General features: G+C 37.2%; 1 protein-coding gene across 4 annotated transcripts in view; it reads right to left on the reverse strand.

The window, feature by feature from the left end:
• Positions 1-20,582, reverse strand: part of INTU (inturned planar cell polarity protein) — a 93,791-nt gene that overhangs the window by 33,663 nt on the left and 39,546 nt on the right. For all 4 annotated transcript variants that reach the window (XR_015144295.1, XM_086346777.1, XM_086346775.1 and 1 more), the window contains exons 4-7: positions 14,731-14,934; positions 10,301-10,419; positions 7,264-7,353; positions 2,373-2,450 (exon numbers count right to left, since the gene is read on the reverse strand). Coding sequence is in view for 3 of the 4 variants with exons in the window: in XM_086346777.1 (XP_086202903.1) it covers positions 2,373-2,450; positions 7,264-7,353; positions 10,301-10,419; positions 14,731-14,934 (491 nt within the window). In the remaining variant the exon portion in view is untranslated. The remainder of the gene's footprint in view (positions 1-2,372; positions 2,451-7,263; positions 7,354-10,300; positions 10,420-14,730; positions 14,935-20,582) is intronic.

Here is a 20,582-nt window from a genome sequence, read left to right on the forward strand (position 1 = left end):
GCAATAAAAATATCAAGACAAAAGACAAAGTCTCTACTCCCCTGGAGCTCCCATTCTACTGGAGAATGATGATAAATGATCAAAAAGTAAAAACATGAACTTGTACAAAGGACTAAGCACAGAACAAGACTGTCTGAATGGGTGGGGTGACTGGCTGGCTATTTTAAATCAAATGGTTAGGGGAGGATCTCTGAGAAGGAACAGGGCATTTAAGCTGAGGTCCTGATGTCAAGAAGGTCTAGTGAGATGGAAGAGTACAAAAGCCAGGGTGGGAACAGGCTTGGCCAGGATGCCTGCAGAACAGTACAGAAAGGCAGAGGGCATTGAGATCTGAAGTCAGAAAGGTATGTGGGAGCCACATAATAGTGTAGAAAGATCATTCTAACTTTGGAAATTAAAGAGGCAAGAATGGAGGCAAGGTAATCAGGAAGTTACTGTAGCAATGAGCCACAGCAGTAGTTAGTCGGACAGGGTTAATAGTGAAGATGGAGAGAAACGGATGGATTTGAGATTTATTTTGGAGACAGGCTGATTAGGATTTGCTGATGAATTGGTTGGGAATGATGAAGGAAACGTATCTTTAATTTGATCACAACTCTAAACTTTGTAAAGGTATAATCAATTTTCTGTCACTTACAGAGGACTAACCAGCTCACAACTTACAAGTGGTAATTTAAGTTTTGGACTTTTCAGTCATTTCATAATTTTTCACAATGGGCCTTTAATATCTTTCATAATCAGAAAACTTGTGATTAAAAAATTATTGCAAAATGACTTAATATCATGGATCCATACTGCTTCTTGGTTTCAAGAATTCAGTGGATCTTGACATTTATTATTTTAGTTTGCCTTTCAAATTCTAACTTGGGTAAGGAAAAAACTGCTTAAATTTGCTGACAACTTGGAGATGCTTCCAAATCAATGGAAGCTAAATATCCAAATGAAATTCAGAGAAATCAAGAATCCCTTGGCCCTCAACCTACTCATTGGAATTTATAGAACAACTCCAATTGCTTTATCTTCATATACAAAATTCATTACAGGAATTTATTCTTTGATCATCTCTAGTTTTTGAAAATAGAGATTCAGTTAGGGTAAAGCATAGCAATATTTGCTCATCTAGTATAAATTTAAGGAGGCAGTTTATAACCACCTTAAGAGTCCTTACTTTCATTGGTTAACATTCTTCTTACTAGTAAAAGGTAAAAGCACTATATATGAATGCCCAGCCTTTTGTAGTTCACACATTTGGAAAATGCTAATACGTAATTGGATTTGAGAAGAAGGTGTCTCCTAAGAGGCACCTGGAGGAAAACAGTGCAAATTAGACAATTTCTCCAGATGACATCATCACAGAAAATTCCTTTAGGCAGCTCTGAGAACAGTGACAACAAAGCTGATACTACTATGGTTTGGAAAAGTGTATAAACTGTCTTTGGAATTTTTATATTGATATACTCTTAAGGCTTTAAATTAAAGGTACCATTTTAGCCCTCTGAAGTACTGGGAATTAACAACAATCCTCCAAAGAGAAAAAAAAATCTACTTCTCACTCATAATTTTACATGTTCAAATGTTAAATGACTACCTCAAATTTCCTCCTTAAGATCAAGAAAGATGTAGCACATACTGCGAGGTTAAAAAAGCAAGAAGCAGAAAAATATGCACACTGTGAACTCACATGTAAAAAAAAGAATGTGTATATTCATATTATATAGACAATATTGGGTTGGCCAGAAAGTTCATTCAGGTTTCTCTGTAACATCTTGAGGGAAAAAAAAAAAAATGAACTTTTTGGCCAACCCAATATACGGAAGAATATACATGAAAATAAATAGTCAATTACCTTCTCCACTGTGTCTTTTATTTATTTTAATAGCACATTTTTTTACTAAAAAAAATTTTTAAGGAAAAATATCACATTTTAGGATAGTAATTTGACAATGGTCTTATAATCAGAAGAAAACACAAAAAACTTATTTGAAATCTTCTTACTCTTTTCTGTATCTGTTCTGAAGAAATGCTCTTACATTTGCCCCTACGAAAATATATCAAATCACAATGTAATTGAAATAAATTGTAATTTATTTCACAAAATAGTGATGTAAGATGTAAAAATCAAAGATTATTTCACTGATTTTTATTTCACTGATTATTATTTCACTGATATTTCTTTGATTATGAGATCAAAAGAGAAAAAGCACTGGATCAAATGAAAACCTGCCTATAGCTGTAAAATAAAAGCCAGACATGAAGGATGAGAAAATAAGAAAACAAACAACTAACTTGATAACCAAGAACACTATTAAGCACAAAAAGTAATTTGGAATCATATACTTAAAATGTGAGATTCAATTCAAAGAAGTACTCACCTGTCTAAAGAACCATACATAAATTTTATGGTTTGGGCAACATCTTCTATCATATTCCTTAGCTGAGGAAGAGGTACTCTAAAAAAAAGCAAAATAACATCTGTTCATTTATAACATAGACAATTGATTTCATAACAAAAGAAGCAGATCTTTACATTATACATATATGAAAAATGTGAAAAGTATGTATGTTAACTGAGTACAGCTGTGTAAAATGGTTGTTTCCTGCATAATCAAAAACTCTGATGTCTACATTTGGGGTACTAACATGGGTCAAGTACAAACTTTTATATCACCACGTACATGGAAATTATTTAATCCCCTTAGGACTTAATTTCCTTTATGTACAACAGGACCATAATCGCGAAACGTTCTCAGGTTCATTTTGAGGATTAAATAAAAGTAACACATTTAAGAAGTTGGTACAATATCTGGGCCCATAGAAACAAAAGTGAATTCTTTTTTTTTTTTTAATTTTTAATTAATTTTATTTTATTTTCAAACTCCACATAATTGTATTAGCTTTGCCAAACATCAAAATGAATCCACCACAGGTATACATGTGTTCCCCATCCTGAACCCTCCTCCCTCCTCCCTCCCCATACCATCCCTCTGGGTCGTCCCAGTGCACTAGCCCCAAGCATCTAGTATCATGCATTGAACCTGGACTGGCATCTCGTTTCATACATGATATTTTACATGTTTCAATGCCATTCTCCCAATTCTTCCCACCCTCTCCCTCTCCCACAAAGTCCATAAGACTGTTTTATACGTCAGTGTCTCTTTTGCTGTCTCGTATACAGGGTTATCGTTACCATCTTTCTAAATTCCATATATATGCGTTAGTATACTGTATTGGTGTTTTTCCTTCTGGCTTACTTCACTCTGTATTCTTGACACTTTCCAGTAATACTAAAATCTCAACTGAACCTCTAACTCTTGTGACAAAAAGATACCCCTTAATGAAAGAGAAAGTAGGAGAAAGGAAAGAAAGTAGGAGAAAGGAAAGAAATGGACTTAACACTTTCTTGTTGAAGCCTTGTAGGAATTTTACAAAGCAGGTCTTATTATTCCCATTACACCAATGGGTAAACTGAGGTTTAAGAAGTAACTTCTGCAAGGGAACCCAGGGAGAAGAACCTGCTGCTGCTACTGCTGCTAAGTCGCTTCAGTTGTGTCCGACTCTGTGCGACCCCATGGACTGCAGCCTACCAGGCTTCTCCGTCCATGGGATTCTCCAGGCAAGAACACTGGAGTGGGTTGCCATTTCCTTCTCCAATAGAACCTGCTGGTGGGCTCCAAAGTTATTCTCTCTACTATCCTACACTGTCTTCCTGGTTACGTCCTCACTATTCACTGCAGCCATCACAGTAAGATGATCTCCCCACCAAGAAAACGCATGTTACTACTAGAGTATAGGCCCCACTCTGTCCTCTGTGGGGCAATGCTTTTCTCATCCTGATTGTAAAAGGTACAGTGATGAAGAAAGAAACATACAGATGGTGGCATTAAGACACACAAGGGAAAAAAATCCCAGGGACACCAGTTCAGTTACAAACCACATGGGATGTTGGGGGCCAGAGTGAGGTACTCCGCCCATGACAAAGGTCATGAGGAAGGAGGCTCGACATACGCAAAGGCGGGATCGAGCCTCAGGAGTCCCCCTGGAACTCCTCGAGCATCTACCCCCATTACCAGAGCCTGCCTACTTTACTACTTTGTGCTCTTTCCTACATCTCTGACTTTACAGGGGGCTGTCCCCCACCACCTCTTTCGGAGAAGGAGTTAACCTAGAGCTCCAGTCAATAAAAACTCTTGGGTGTGACAAGAGTGTTTTAACCCTCAAACTCCTCTGAAGGTTCTCTGGCCTGCCTGACAGGCTTGTCCGGCCACATGTGATCACTCACAGCACAAGATGCTTTAAACCTTCTAAAAACAGGTTCCTTAGAAAAGTTAGAAAACTATTAGTATAAGTATAATGGGCTAATTAGAAATTGTGTTGGTGAAGGGTTTTTCATTTGTTGAGCCAATGTTTGTTGCTAAGTCTCCATATCCCCTGCCCTTACACACATTAATGAATATATAGAATTAACCTTTGATATTAATCACGTTAGACCTTAGGCTAAGTAAATTCTTTCCTTAACTAAAACCCACTACACCCTCACCCTGTAGGAATGTAACTTCATTTGGGTGGCGTCTGTTTTGAGAATAATCAGCCCTGGAGAAATAAGTGTCCTGATTGACTGACCGCTGTCACAAGGAGAGGGTCGTAAATTGTCAGCAGGCCCCCCTGGCCAGAAGATGATGTAACACCCCTAAGACCTCTGTATACATTTGTATGAAGCACCTGACTTTGATAAAAGTCAGGACTGCTGACCCCCCGTGACTTTTGCATAACATCTCAGTGTATAAAAGTAGACCATGGAAAATAAAGAATTGGGATCAGTTTCTCGAAATACTGGTCTCCCCATGTCTCTCTCTCTCACTCTGGTTGAGTCTCCATCTGGAGCGCGGAACCCACCATGCTTACTAATTATGCCTGGGCTTCTAAGATCCGACCGGGGAGGCCTCAGTGTCTCCTCTCCTTCGGGAGAACGGAAGGACGCCTGCGGCCTACGTAAGTGGTGCAAACTTCTTGTCTTGAAGTTTTATTGGTCTCCCGCGTAAACCAAGCTACTCAGCCTCTTTTCTCCACTGAATTTTCCTACTGAGCTATCCTCATCCTATTAATCTTTATATCTTTAATTAATATCTAATTGAAGCTATCGTATCCTGATCTTCGCCTATGCCGTCTCTCCTTCGAATACCCTGGATCAGCCGGGGTGATGTTGGAGATACAGAGATGTACAAACTCACATTGAGGAGGCGCTCGTGCATGATCTCTCAATACTCTATTTCCCAATCAGAACAAATGAGAACAATAACAACTACCTTTCACAGTCATGTGAAACAAGATGAAACAAAGGAAAAGAGTCTGCTACAGAGCGGTTGATATGAGCAGTAAGACAGCTGGGTGAAGAGGTGGCTGGGACTATTTCTGACTTGAAGCTCAGGTTAGAGAGGGAGGAGGACCTTCCAATTTATTCTAACTTAACAAGCCAAATTCTCTAGGAAGGAAATGACATAAGAATTTAGGAGAGGCCCCCTCCCCACCCCCACCCTAGTCATAAAGACTGAGAAAATGGCTAGAGCATAATCTCCTTATCGAGCAAAACCTTGATCCAGAGCTCAGCAGTGACAGTCCTTTTTTGGCTTCAGGGCAAAACCTCTGGACACTGTCTCTAGCTGCCTAAATGTGACTGGTGGCATCATACGGTGACATCAGAACGTGGGAGAGCAGCCTCTGCCCACTTCTTTAGCTGGGCCTTCCTCTTTGCTCTCTAACTGCCCACACGACCTTATCTTACCCCTGTATTATCTGTATCTTTTCCCTTTTGGGCTACTACAAAAGTCTAAAGGCACGACCCTGCCTTTTACCTGCCAGTACACTGTAAAGCATCTTATTCTGGATATTCTCCAATTTGTATAAACCCATACTGTGAAACCTCATGCAAAAAGTTGACTCATTGGAAAAGACTCTGATGCTGGGAGGGATTGGGGGTGGGAGGAGAAGGGGACGACAAAGGATGAGATGGCTGGATGGCATCACCGACTTGATGGACATGAGTTTGGGTAAACTCCGGGAGCTGGTGATGGACAGGGAGGCCTGGCGTGCTGCAATTCATGTGGTCGCAAAGAGTCGGACACGACTGAGAGACTGAACTGAACTGATACTGTGAAAACAACTCGATTTTTCATTATACAACCCATCGCATAGGGCAGTCTCCTAGCAGGGTTCATTAAAGTCCTTTTTTAGACAGAAAAATGCACATGCATGCTAAGTCACTTCAGTCGTGTCTGACTCTTTGTGACGCTATAGAGTGTAGCCTGCCGGGCTCCTCTATTGATGGGATTCTCCAGGCAAGAATACTGGAGTGGGTTGCTGTGCCCTCCTCCCAGGGATCTTCCTGACCTAGGGACTGAACTCACATCTATTATGTCTCCTGCATTGGCAGACGGGTTCTTTACCACTAGCACCGCCTGGGAAGCCTGAAAAATGCACATTAGCTGGTTAAAGAGAACCATCATGTAACAGCACCACTATCCCTTCATGTGAACATTTTTGATTCTCTTTCTGTCCAAAACTAAAGACCCTTTTAAAACACAATCATTTTAATATTTTTCACTGCAGCCTCCTTTGGAGTTCCTGTTTGTGGTGTTAAAACAAGTCCACACATTGTTTGATACTGTTGCCTTTGAGTGTGGGCTGGATTTAGTAACTCACTTCTAATACATATATAGATAAATGTCAGCCCATTCTTATAGCCAACTATTAATAGTAAAATAAGATATATTTCAAAATACTTACAAAAAAGTTAAGAAGGGGACCATGATAAGACATACCATTAAAGAAATCACTTTAAAGTTAAAAATTCATTATTTGGTCAAAGATGCTCAACATCAAGGCAAAACATCTTTCTGCTGACCTTTACTTCTTCAAAATCACCAACAGGAAAAAGAATAAAAACTGTAAATATGCAAAATCCAAACCATGATACTGTCAAAAGTCTGAGCAGAGGACAAGCTGATCTCAGCCACCTCTGTACTGGTCGCATCTTAGAGGAAACGGTATTGACAGCCTTTCTGATTAATCTAGGTGGGCTGTCCTGGTGCCTTTCTGCAATCTTCACACCAAATGAACACAGGTAGCTATTAAACCAGTGCAGCAAACCTTTCAATTGTAAAACTTCCTGAATTGACCTTTTGACCAAAGTGTCATCATTTTAATGAAACAGACTTTATCAGCAGTATTTTAGAAATGAATTTAAGGTAAACAAAAATCCCAACTTACTCCTCGGCAGGCAGGCCAATTAACAACAGCTTGTCAGTTTCTTTCCAATAAGCTATATGAATTTGTTTTCCATTTAAAAGAAGGGATGAGCTAAGGAAAAAAACAGAGTCAAAATGAAATTAAGAATATCTTTAAATGTCATAAAATTATAAAGAGTCATTTAGAAAAGATTACATATGGTTATGATTTAAGAACTGCATGCTTAATAAGCAAATTTCTTGGCATATACCTAATTGCCACACAGAAAAGGCAAGGAATTGTACAACATAAACATATTCTAAAATACATACTTCAAAAAGCTCACAATAACCTGGTCAAACAAAAGACTCATTATAGCAAAAAACTATTGAAACTCTTTTGCTAACATTAATTGACTATATACACATTTTTTAAAGAAGAAAGCTTCCATCTCAGTGTGTTAACAAATTTTTACTGATTATCTATTTATGAACCTAATTTACTAAAAGAGATTACAAAGAAGTAAGATGTAGTCCCAGGCTCAAAACATGATCAGTTAGTATGGAACACGTAAATAAGTAACCAAAATGTTGTCAGATTTAAACGTATTCTCAAGGAAACATTTGGAGTGATAGATATATTCATGATGGTGATGGTTTCAGGGTCTATACCAATGTCAAAAACAATCAAATTACACAGTTTATGTATGTGCCATTTACTATACTTCAATTATATTTCAATTAATTTAGAAAACAATGTGTTCTAAAGAGAGATACAACAATAAACTATGGAAATAGATAATATGATTCAATCTTATAGTGTGGGGAGGTGGTGAGAAGGTGTATTCTTTGAAATTAAAATATGCCCATCAATCTTTATCTATTGAGTCCCAGGACATAGTGTACTTTCTATACTATAGTAGATGAGTATATGAGATTTTAAAAAGGATATTAGTTTTGCCTTAATAAAGTTTTAAAAATGCATGTACTTTTAGACAAATATTAGATTATAGTCATAATTAATTTTACTATAGTTTTAAAACTGTATGCAACAAAAGACACATGTTGCTAAGGCATCCCTGAAATAATAATAATCTTCATACTCTTTCAAAAAAGTTTTTCCTATATATATTTAGTTTTCCACATCTGATGATGGTTTAGTTGCTAAGTCACGTCCAACTCTTGCAACCCATGGACTGTAGCCTGCCAGGCTCCTCTGTGTATAGGATTTCCCAGGTAAGAATACTGGAATGGGTTGCCAGTTCCTTTTCCAAGAGATCTTCCCAACCCAGTGATTGAACTTGCATCTCCTACATTGGCAGGCAGATTCTTTACTGCTGAGCCACCAGGGAAGCTGCTTCCACATGTCTAATCCACATCTTATCTAACAAATATCTAAATATCAAAGATCTAAAGTATCTAGAAAAATAAAATCCACATCGAGAAACTTAAAACACATCTTCTTACTAAAAAGATTAGAAATGAGGCCTGCACCTTAAAAACATGTTAAGAGAAGGAAGCTAGTCACAAATAATGACGTACTTCAATTTCTTTCTTACAAAATGTCCAGAATAGGGAAATCTAGAGAGACAAAAAGTAGATTAGTGGGTGCTTAGGGCTTGGGGGTGGGTAGGTGAGTGAACTGCTGAAAGGTACAGAGTTCTTCTTTCAGATAATAAAAATGTTCTAAAACTGGCTCTGGTGATGGTTTCACATCATCTTCAAATACCAAAAACCATCCAACTGTATACTTTAAGTGGGTGAATTGGATGATGTATGAACCATATCTCAATAAAACTATTAAAAAAATTTAAATGCCTATGACATGCTTTTATGAATGTGTGTGCTGTACTAAGTCGCTCAGTTGCGTCCAACTCTTTGTGACCCCATGGACTGCAGCCCGCCAGGCTCCATGGGGATTCTCCAGGCAAGAATACTGGAGTGGGTTGCCATGCCCTCCTCCAGGTTTATAAATGTGAATATATTCTAAATGGAGCCTCAGTTACTAGCATTCTGTAATGAAATAGTCTTTTATATATACACTATATGTATATAGTGTATATAGTCCCAGAGTTAAATATCACTGTCATTTAGAAAAACAAAAAATTCTTCCTGTTAGCTTGCAGATCCTATCTATTAAGATCCTAGACAAAGACCTACTGTATAGCACAGGAAACTATACTCAATATTTTATAATTACCTATTACAAAGGGAAAAGAATCTGAAAAAGGATGTGTGTGTGTGTGTACACTGTGCTGTATACCTGAAATTAACACATTGTAAATCAATAATATACTTCAATAAAGAATAAAATCCTAAAGGTGTCGTTTTAATCAGAAGATGGGAAAAGAAAAGCTAAAGCGTAGAAAATCCAACTTGATATTGTATCAGTATTGAAAGGCTCATAAAATTTGAGATAAACTTTTTTTTGGTAAAGTTCAAACTGTTGAAATATCAAGAAAAATAGTTTATAATCTGTATATCTATTTCATGAAAAAAAAAAAAAAACTCAAAAACTTTGAACCCCCTCTTTCCATAAGTTAACTATAAAATTTCAAAGTCAGGAAATATTATAGATGATATCACCTTCTGAATACTCTTTTCTAAAGTGTATATATATTGTGTGTTTTTCTACCATTGTTTTAAGAACAAAACATTTTGAACTATATGAAAAATTTGTATTCAGTCATCCTTACCAAACACAAAGCTATTGTCGAGCAAGTTAATAATCAAGATACAATCATTAAAAAGCCAAAACTCATCATAATGCCATGCTTAATAGAAATCACATTTATGAAAAAATTCTAAAATGCAGGTCATTAGTCTAATTTTGTTATGTAAAGTGTGCCCAAACACCCAGATCTACAGCTGTACTGAGAATATAATTTTCAACAGATGAGTAGTAGAAACAACTGAGGTGAGAAAGAAATTATCCAGAGATATCATACCTGCCATATAAATATTTCCATTATAGATACAAACATATTTGTATAACAGATACCTGCATTAGTGTTTTGTCAGAACCAAGGTAAAGAACTTGAAAGAAAGAGAATTAAAGCTACACAAAAGTCAATTATTACCTCGTAACTTGTGTCCCAGTTACATTTTCCAACATGTCACAGAGTGTGAGAAATATCCCTCTCACACTCTGGAGTTTCTGAGATGCCTCAGAAACTGGATAATGATAAAGGATTTCCTGCTGTTAAATGAAAAGAAACAGAAATATCAATCCCTCTGAAATTTTCCAACAATAATTTTTTTCATGCCAAGTATAGACTTCGAATTAAGGAAAAAACAAAAATAACTCCTTTCAGCTTCAGTGGGAGTTTTATGCAAACATAAGAAGAAAAGTATGCCTGGAATTTTAACACATATACACATTTAAAATAAGTTAGACTATCAAAATTGGTCATGATATATATGCTGAGTAGAATACTGATTAGTTGGAATAGTTAAAACCAATTACCAGCAATGCTTCAAATATTAATCTCCTTTACAATATAAAATTTATTGTATGTTAGTATAAATACTAACATTTATATTTCATTATATAGATATTCTTATCTCCTATGGTTACATACGCATACAGACACTAAATGAAACAAGGAGTCTTTAATTACTTTCATTACCGACTTTTAAAAGATAAGCTTCATCTTTGGTAAAACATAAAATTTTTATTTAAACACAAAGCTGTAATTAAACTTACAAAGTGACAATACAAAATTAAAGTCATGCAGATAAGAAGAAAGAAGTATTAACGATACTATAAAATCTTCTGTTTCAACTTGAAAGCATTTGCCCGTCATAAATTAATTTGAATTCAACCTTTAAAAGGGACATTTTAAATTATGGAAAATACTAAATCCATAGGACTATTCAAAAAATGCTTAATAGTTTTCTGTTTTCAAGAAGAGTATATTCCCAGGACACAAATATTTTCATAAAATTAAATAAATTTCAAAACCAGGATGTGCATTGTTAGTACTTTTCCATGAAGAGATGACTCAATCTGTACCTCACTTTTTTGCTGTTACTTAAAACAAAATGCTATTTTTCTCTATAACAAATTAGAAGCAAGCAAAATAAAAATTTCTAGATAGAAACTATAGAGAATTCAGAGTAATTTCCATTTATGATATTCAATGACAAACCATGATTGAAACTCAAACTTTTAAAATGCTGTATCTTTTCTTTTGTTCTCTCTCTAAAGAGTGTTCTACACTTTGCTTTCAACTCTCTTTAAAAGAAACAATTATGTGGCTTGGAGTCCATCTTAGCAACTTCCATATTAGGATAAAACATAAATAATAACAAACTGGACACATCTGTTTTTTATACTTACCAAGCACATTTAATATATGCAAACTGCTATGGAAGATGTGCGCTAAATACAGCCTGCTTAATAACCTGAATTTCTGGTAGTATTTCTAGTGTAAAAGTAATCACAAAACATTTTATCTCTAGAAATTAAGTCAAACACCCGTTAAGATCTTCTGTTATGTCCATTTAATAAATTTGAACCTTAACTGGCAAACAAATTTACAGTATTTAGCCAAATACCCAACACCACTTTAAACAAATAACCATATAGTCTTCGATTAGTTTTTTTTTTTTTTAAGTCCAAATCTTGTAACTTGAAGAAAACAAGCTGTTATTAAATATGTAACTCATGAAAACAAAATGACCCTATGACATTTAATTGTAAAATAAGTAATACCAGAATACAAAGGTCATTTGAGAAAGTCTCTGCTTCAACCTCTGCAGCAACCAGCCCACAAAGCCTCACTATTCAAGACCTGGCAACCGCCACAGCTCCTAACCAACTTAATTAGCTGCGTTTTAAAGCACTTGTTAGTAGCATGTATTTGCAGCAGCTTCCACTCTGTTCAGTAAGAATAAAAAGCCTCTCCTAATGACAGTGTTGATACAGGGCTGTCAACAGACCGAAACCTGTTCATTAGAGAAACATCGACACACTTTCCCATGGAAAGAAAGGCGAGGATGACAAAAGGCCTCAGCACTATCCTACTCCAAGACAACCTTAAAAGATGCAGGGTGCTACCAGCTCAGAAATGTGCTGTGTGTTTTATTTAATACATAGTTAAATTTCTCATTTGTTCTAAAGATACAAGGGGCTAGTAATATGTGCAAGAAATTAGAATTATCACCTCTAGGTCTCCATGTATTCTTCAGAGCACAGCAAATTATAAAAATATGTGTAAGTAAATTCCTTCCTTTCTGGTTCAGTTATTGGCTAAATTCTGACATATGAAAAAGCAACACAAGGAAATATACACTTTGAATAAAAATGGACTTGTCATTGACAGTATAGACTGCAAGGATTTCAAAACGAAAGAAATATAAATTAGGTATAAACTTCTAATTTTTTAAAAAATTATTATTTAATTATTTATTTTTTGGCAGCATCTCGCAACACGTGGGATCTTAGTTCCTCAACCAGGGATGGAACCTGCACCCCTGCAGTAGAAGTTCAGAGTTTTAACCAGGGAAGTCCCGGTAAAAACTTTTTTGATTTCACTTCTGCTTAAAGCATTATGGTACACTAGGTGCTGTGAGACCCTTGTGCTGTAAAACAACCAGATTCATGGCCAAAACATACTTGTTGAACTGCTCAATATAAAAGAACTAGAGAAGTCTCCAATGATATCCTCTCCATAGCCTTCCTTCGGGCCTCAGCTGGGAGTGGTAAGTAGAGGCCAGAAGGACAGAGGCAGGTCGTCTTGAGGGCTGATACATACAATGTCTTTGGTCAGGACACTGAGCTTTGGGCCAATAGCTAGGTAGGTGAGTTGAGCCTAGGACCATCATGTTAAACCCAAACCTTTGGGTGAGGCTGAAGTGCCCTAGGTCAGTGATAGAAGCAGAAGAAGCAAATTCTCCTTGCAGGCAGGTATTCCCCATTTAGAACCAAAGGACGCCCAAAGATAAAAATCAAGCAGCAAGTTTAGTCAGTGATATCCTAGAACATAACAAGGTAAGCCACCACAAGTCAGAGTCCCCATCAGGAGAAGAGATCTGTATGAGATGCTTAGAGAAAGTAAAGAATCACTAAGACAAGCAAGCAACAAGTGATTATCAGGAACAGTCCAGCAGATTTGCATGTAAATTAGTTAAAAACTTTTCAGGAGTTTCTCAAAATAAAAATGGGACTGTTTAAACAAACAAATACCACGGAGAGGTTAAAAAGCAGTTTGGACATAGCAGAAGCAAGAAACTGAACACAGAAAATACAACAGTTCTTGAAAAGGAATAATGGAGAGTCATTAATTAATATCAACTATGCAAGTCAGAAGACAAAGAAATACTGTCTTCAAACAGATTAGAGAAAAAAATTTTCTGTTTAGTTGGCATGACCAATGCCATGTGTTGACTTCATCTTCTTAGCGACACAAGAAGACTTATAAAGGAAGTATTACAGGAAGGATTACAAAGCTACCTCTCAAGAAGGGTGAAAAAGGCAGCATCAGATAAATAACAACAAAAAGAATTCAGTGAAAGAGAAATGCCTAAAGTATAAGTTTTAGGAAGAAGAAAAATAATCAAATAAGGTGAGATATAAGAATAGTGAATTAAAAAAAGGTAAACATACATGCAAATTTAAAGATGATTCATCTGTATGAAATATGACACATAAAATATGAACTTTATGATATATAATTTATACATTCTATAATATATAAAATACAATAATAAATAGTACCCCAGTGATGGCACCCCACTCCAGTACTCTTGCCTGGAAAACCCCATGGATGGAGGAGCCTGATAGGCTGCAGTCCATGAGGTCGCAAAGAGTCGGACACGACTGAGTGACTTCACTTTCACTTTTCACTTTCATGCATTGGAGAAGGAAATGGCAACCCACTCCAGTGTTCTTGCCTGGAGAATCCCAGGACAGGGGAGCCTGTTGGGCTGCCGTCTCTGGGGTCGCACAGAGTCGGACACGACTGAAGCGACTTAGCAGCAGCAGCAGTATCAGTAGTATAATTATGCTCAATTTGTAGAATTTTAAAAAATGATGGCACTTAACTACTGATGATAATAGCATGTATGTGAAGAGGGGAAAATCTGAGTTAAGGTGTACTAAGGGCTTTGAATTATTTTGAAAAAGAGTTAAGGTAGTGTTTAACTTTAGAATCTATTAAGACAAATATCATGAGAAAATATTTAGAGTAATCACAAGAAAACAGAAATAAGAACATACAGCAAGAATAATAATGATACAAGCAACCAAGTATAGGTTAAAAAATATCATGGAAAAAGCAGTTCAAATAGACATTTTAAAAGAAGATAAGGAGAAACAAATTCAAATATTTTAGTAATCTCTATAAATGGGCTCACTGAGCTTGTCAATGTGAAGACTGCTGTGTGGAAGAGAGATACCAGAAACACAAGACACAGAATGGCTGAGGAAACTTACCATGCATTTGGAAGTCTACAAAAACGTCCTTGTCCTTACTTTTTCCCTTTGCACTTTTGAAAAGACACTCACCTCTTCCTTTGATGTTTCCGAGTCAAGCTGTAGCGTGAGGTACATAACGATGTGAGGAGTGTTTAGAATATTCTGCTGGATACCTTCTACCTCTTCTCCCCACAGAAGTTTGACTAGATCACTTGTGTTCAACTGTGCCTTTTTCTGTCTTGGTTGAGTTGTTTCCTTTTTCATAGCATATGCATTTTCGAATGTCAGTTTCACCTTTAAAAAATTAAAATGTATTGATTTTATAACAAGGGAAAATCAGCAGTGGTTTTCACAAAGAAGACTCTGTACATGCACATTCACTCCAGTATGCATAAAAAAATCACTGTAGAGTATGGGCAGGAATTGTGTATTCTATTTTTATTTGTATCTCCAGCTCCTAGGACAATGGCTGGTACATATTATTACAAACATTTATTGAGTAAGAACGTATAAATCTCTGTACCTAAGTTCATTAATTTAAACATAGTCATTGTATTTTAGGGACTTCCCAGATGGTGCTAGTGGTAAAAAACCTGCTTGCCAATGGAGGAGGATAAAAGACATGGGTTAGATCCCTGGGTCAGGAAGATACCCTTGAGGAGGAAATGGCAAACCACTCCAGTGTTCTTACCTGGAGAATCCCATGGACAGAGGAGCCTGATGGACTACAGTCCATGGGGTCACAAAGAGTGGGACTGAGCGACTAACACACACACATTGTATTCGAAATATTGACAACAAATACAAGATATGCCACGGGAAAACAAAAGTTAGTATAAGCTGACAGTGTAATAAAGAGTAACACTACATTACAAATACTAATAGCACTGACTCATCTGCGGAAACTGGCAGGAAGAGATTCAGGATTAAAAGCAATCTCATACAACCAAAATTAGCTCTCCTTTCAAATGGTGATATTCAAATATTCTTCTCTTAGATATTCTTTGTGGTCCTTTAAAATAAAGGCTAACAAGAACAAAAACTTATCAACATGCTGGATCTTGAACTGTGGCCCTAAGAAGATTATCTATCTTATAAAGATAGTTTAATTTCATGGCTTGATGTCAAATAAGATTGGTAAGAGTCCAGAATGTGGCCATTTTCCAGTCGTTGAAAGGTAGCTTCCACTTCTCAATTACCTTTCCTTGAAAAAGGAGATATGTGTCTAAATGCCAGCTGGCCAAAGACAACTTGCTTATCTTGAAGAAGCACCAGTGTATCTTGACTAAAAGAAGTCGTCACTAAATATAGTTAATTTTGGGTAGCAAGGACATCATCACAAGCTACATAGGCACAAAATATTCTTAATGTTTAAAATCTTATCAGAATACAGATAAGTCAGGACATTCTAATCATAACAATCTATATAATTTTAAATTTAGACATTAAAGTGCAATGACTTTTTAAAATTAAATTTTAAAAATAAAAAAATAAATTCATGCTTGATCCAGAATACAGAAGTCTGGATGATATATGTATATTAAATCATCACACTGTACAATCTAAACAGATACAATTTTTATTTGTCAATCAAACCTCAATAAACTGGGGGTAAAAGAAATCTCTTCAATATTTAAAAGCAGATAAAATTGTTTATATGCAGTAAGTTGTATTTTGAGAGGAAACGTTTAAAAATTACTATCAAGGCAGTAATAATCCCTATTTTTAATAACTTATTAAAAGAGGTACTGTTTTCAAGGCCAACTTTAAATATATGATAAATACTAATATATCACTGTCATTTTAAAAAATGAGTCTTAAATATATATATTCTCATAAAAATATAAGCATATTATTTTAAAAAATTCATAATTCCATCAGCCTATCTATTGTTAGTATTATACTGTGAAATAAATCTACCCGATGAATAAAACTTTCCAAAAGAAAAACTATCTAGATATCTTTCTTTTTTGGTTGGCAAAGAGTGACTATGGTTGCATTCAATTTTGCTTATCTGTAGCTGTCTGATATTTCAGGGGCGCTGAGTTATCTTTGTCTACCTAAGGTGGTTCAGACAGTAAAGCGTCTGCCTGCAATGCGGGAGAAGGAAATGGAAATCCACTCCAGTATTCTTGCCTGGAAATTTCCATAGACAGAGGAACCTGGCAGGCTACAGTCCATGGGGTCTCAGAGAGTCAGACACGACTGAGCGACTAACACACACACACACCTACAGTGAATTTAGTTAAATAAACATCCTTTCTAAAATAAGTTTCAGATTTATTTTACTAACAAGCAGAAAAGGGACATAAGGTCTAAATTCATCAATATGCATATATTCAGAGTTAAGATGAACCAAGTCATGGCTAGACAGTAGGAAGGGAGAAGTTCCTCATGAAGTTTTTCTGAGGCCAAATGTTCATGTTATAAAACATTTAATATTCCAAATGGAAAAGATCAACCCTTACTAACTGCAATGTGTTCTATAAACTTGATGCTGAAAAATGTGCCCTTGGTATTAGAACACTGTATCTAGAAAGGCTAGGGACTTCCCTGGTAGTCCAGTGGTTAAGACTCCACGCTTCCACTGCAGGGTATGCAGGTTCAATCCCCGGCTGGGGAATTAAGATCTGCATGCTGTATGGCCAAAAAAACCCAAAGGTAGTAGAACACTAGTATAACTGGGCAGTGGGGGAGGTGTTGGAATATTAAGTAAGCTAAACAAAAATATAAACAAGTTAGAGATCCTATATAGGAACACTCAAGAGTTATCTGAAAAATTAATATAAGGATAAGAAGGATGAGGTGAAGAAAAGCTGAAGAGACACTGTTTCAGAAATGACCTTAGAAAGATGCGAAAAAGAATATTTGGTGTGGTTTTGATCCAAACAAGCGATATGGAACCAATACATGGCCTGAAAGACTTATGTTCTGAGGGTGGCATCTGTTCTAGTACGTAATGCTCAATATATGTATATATAAATAAAAATATAAAAATAAGCATAAATATTGGAGAAGAAAATGGCAACCCACTCCAGTATTCTTGCCTGGATAATTCAATGGACTTAGGAGTCTGGAGGGCTACAGTCCATGGGCTTGCAAAGAGTCAGACACGACTGAGCAACTGAGCATGCAGAAGCATAAATATATTAAATCCTTGAATGAGGACCTGATGAAGCAAAAATGGCTTGTTACTTAGGGTGTTCTTTTATCTGAGAATAAGGATTTAGGAATGTCCAAAAGAAAATATATGGTAGTCTTTGGTGGTGTTCCTTGGAAATGTGAGAAATCTTTAGAATTTGGGGAAATCTCTAGTGCAGACCTTGTACCCTTAGAGAGGGTAGCTGTGAAGACTGTCCCCAGCACTGGGCTCTAGGGTGGAGCTGGTCATATGAGTGAAATGGAGGGTGAGAAATCTGACTGTAGCAAGCAGGGGATGAGTGACAACCTCAGGGAGCAGGCGTCACAGAGGCGGGCTGGGTCTGATGGAGCGTCTCTCTGTGAGAGGTGCTCAGAGAAAGAAATGGACTTGTGAACAGGAGGGGCATCTTCTCCAGCTCAGATTCTCACGGGTGGAGAGGTCAAAAGATAGGGTATGACCAAAGGAAATTAGCTGGTAGATTTATAAAAATTTACCAATTCTACTTTAGACAGCTACAACAACCTAAAATTTAAGACTGGTATGTTATGCTGGTGAAGAGAGACACACTTGAAAACAACTTTTCCCCTCACTATGAGAAAAACTCAAAGAAGACACACACCACAGAACCACCCGTTAACATTCTTTAAGGAACTACTTTAGCCGCTATTCTTCTGATGTAAGTAAAGCTGGCTCCATAATGCAAAGATAATTACACTTTAGCAAGATATTTTGAAAAGTGTACATGCTAAGTAGCTATAAATGTCAGGAATCTGGTTGCTTTGATAAAACCATAAAAGGGTGAGACAGATAACCAAATTAAAAGTTAAGCACTATTTTTTAAAAGGGGTTGATATATGTAAATATTAAGGATATCATATGTTTTATAGGAAAAAAACTTTTATTGAGTAACATTTAATATAAGATAGTTTATATCAACCTTCTTATAGAAAAGTTTTGTCTTGAGTTTATATGAAACTTCTCATTTTAAAAAGGGTTTTCTTCTGTTGAGTTTATGTGAAGCTTCCTAAAGGAAAGGTATTCTGTTGTTCCTACATGGACATTAAACTGTGACAAGTTTCATCATCTCCTGTCTCTCTCAAAAGGTTTTCTTATTTGTGCAATTTACCAAGCCTTTCTTTCCTCCTCCCTTCCCTCCACCCCCCGACACCTTCAGGGGATGCTGTACCTTATTCTCAAGTCCAAGGACATGCACTCTATAACTCACCACTTCCAAAACCTTGCTGCTTTAATTATCCTCTCCTATCCACATCGTATAACAAGCAATGTTGCTTTGGCCTCTGCCAAACGAACCAGCCAACGCTCCCTTCCCCATTAGCTGCCTGCCACGCCAGCCTCTCCACACGCGGGACTGCACAGCCAGACCACAGGCTCACTTCCGCCTCATCATCCGCACGTCTCTCTCACAACGTCTTCGCTGCTCTCCATGTGTCTGATCCTTTCTCCTTTGTCTGGCAGATGCTCTGAATAGTCCTTAGTCAAAAGTCTGAAGGAATTGAGTCCACCTGGCTCAGCAAATTCTCTCAGATCCTCCTCTTTTGGACAATATCACGGGACTACTCAAGAGAAAAACTGGAAGGCACCGTGGACTCCATTATCTCCTGCAGAGTGTACTGTCCTCTTTACTTCCCGCATACTTTACCTCTCACCTACTTCACCTCTCACCTGCTTCTTCTCCTCCGTATCCACAGCCAAGGCCTTTGCCCAGACCATAACCCCCTCTCTTCTGGACTATCATAAAGCTGAGCACCTGGTTTCCCAATCTCCAGTCCCATCCAGAGGGATATATTCCTAAATGCAAATCTGATCACATCAGCCATCTTCTTTAAAATACTGGCATTGACTAGTTACTTTCTGGGTTCTGAGAGAAAAAACATTTACAAATACTTTAAAAAAATGTGTCTGTCTACTTCCTAATCTTTCCACAATATATATGAGCACCACTTTTGTGTAACAAGGAAATAATAAAAGTCAAAATATTCTACTCAAGTATCATCTCCTTTAAGAAGCCTTTTTTCCTCTCATAGGCCTAAGAAGTAATGTTCTACAGGCTGGTCTTCCAGAAAAGGGGTTGGATTCCTCCAAAGTTTCAGGAAAACCAGCAATGGCCCGGTACTTACGCAATCAGTCCTGGTCAACTGCAATGCTGCTGCTGCTGCTGCTGCTAAGTCACTTCAGTCGTGTCCAACTCTGTGCAACCCCATAGACGGCCTCCCACCAGGCTCCCCCGTCCCTGGGATTCTCCAGGCAAGAACACTGGAGTAGGTTGCCATTTCCTTCTCCAATGCATGGAAGTGAAAACTGCAATGTTTGGACCCAAATTCCCTGACGAAGCCAGGGGATGGGGGGATGGTGTTCTACCTGCATGATCACTTGCTGGTTGAATGAATGAGTACACAGAGATGTGGCAACAGATCAAGATCACACAAATCAGTCATTAGAAGAGTACTGGCACCTTCGTTCTTGTCATTTTGAATTTCTGAAACATTTTTTTTAAACCTACAACTTTTTATTTAAAAAAATTTAAACCTACAGAAAGTTGCAAGAAGTGTACGATGATCACCCATACATTCCCCTCACTCTGCTGCTGCTAAGTCAGGTCAGTCGTGTCCGACTCTGTGCAACCCCATAGATGGCAGCCCACCAGGCTCCATCGTCCCTGGGATTCTCCAGGCAAGAACACTGGAGTGGGTTGCCATTTCCTTCTCCGGTACATGAAAGTGAAAAGTGAAAGTGAAGTCGCTCAGTCATGTCTGACTCAGCGACCCCATGGACTGCAGCC

Source organism: Bos grunniens, chromosome 17 (genome assembly GCF_055505025.1).
Source record: "Bos grunniens cultivar Pamir isolate PY7600 chromosome 17, Bosgru_T2T1.0, whole genome shotgun sequence".
In the NCBI taxonomy this organism is placed as follows: Eukaryota; Metazoa; Chordata; class Mammalia; order Artiodactyla; family Bovidae; genus Bos; species Bos grunniens.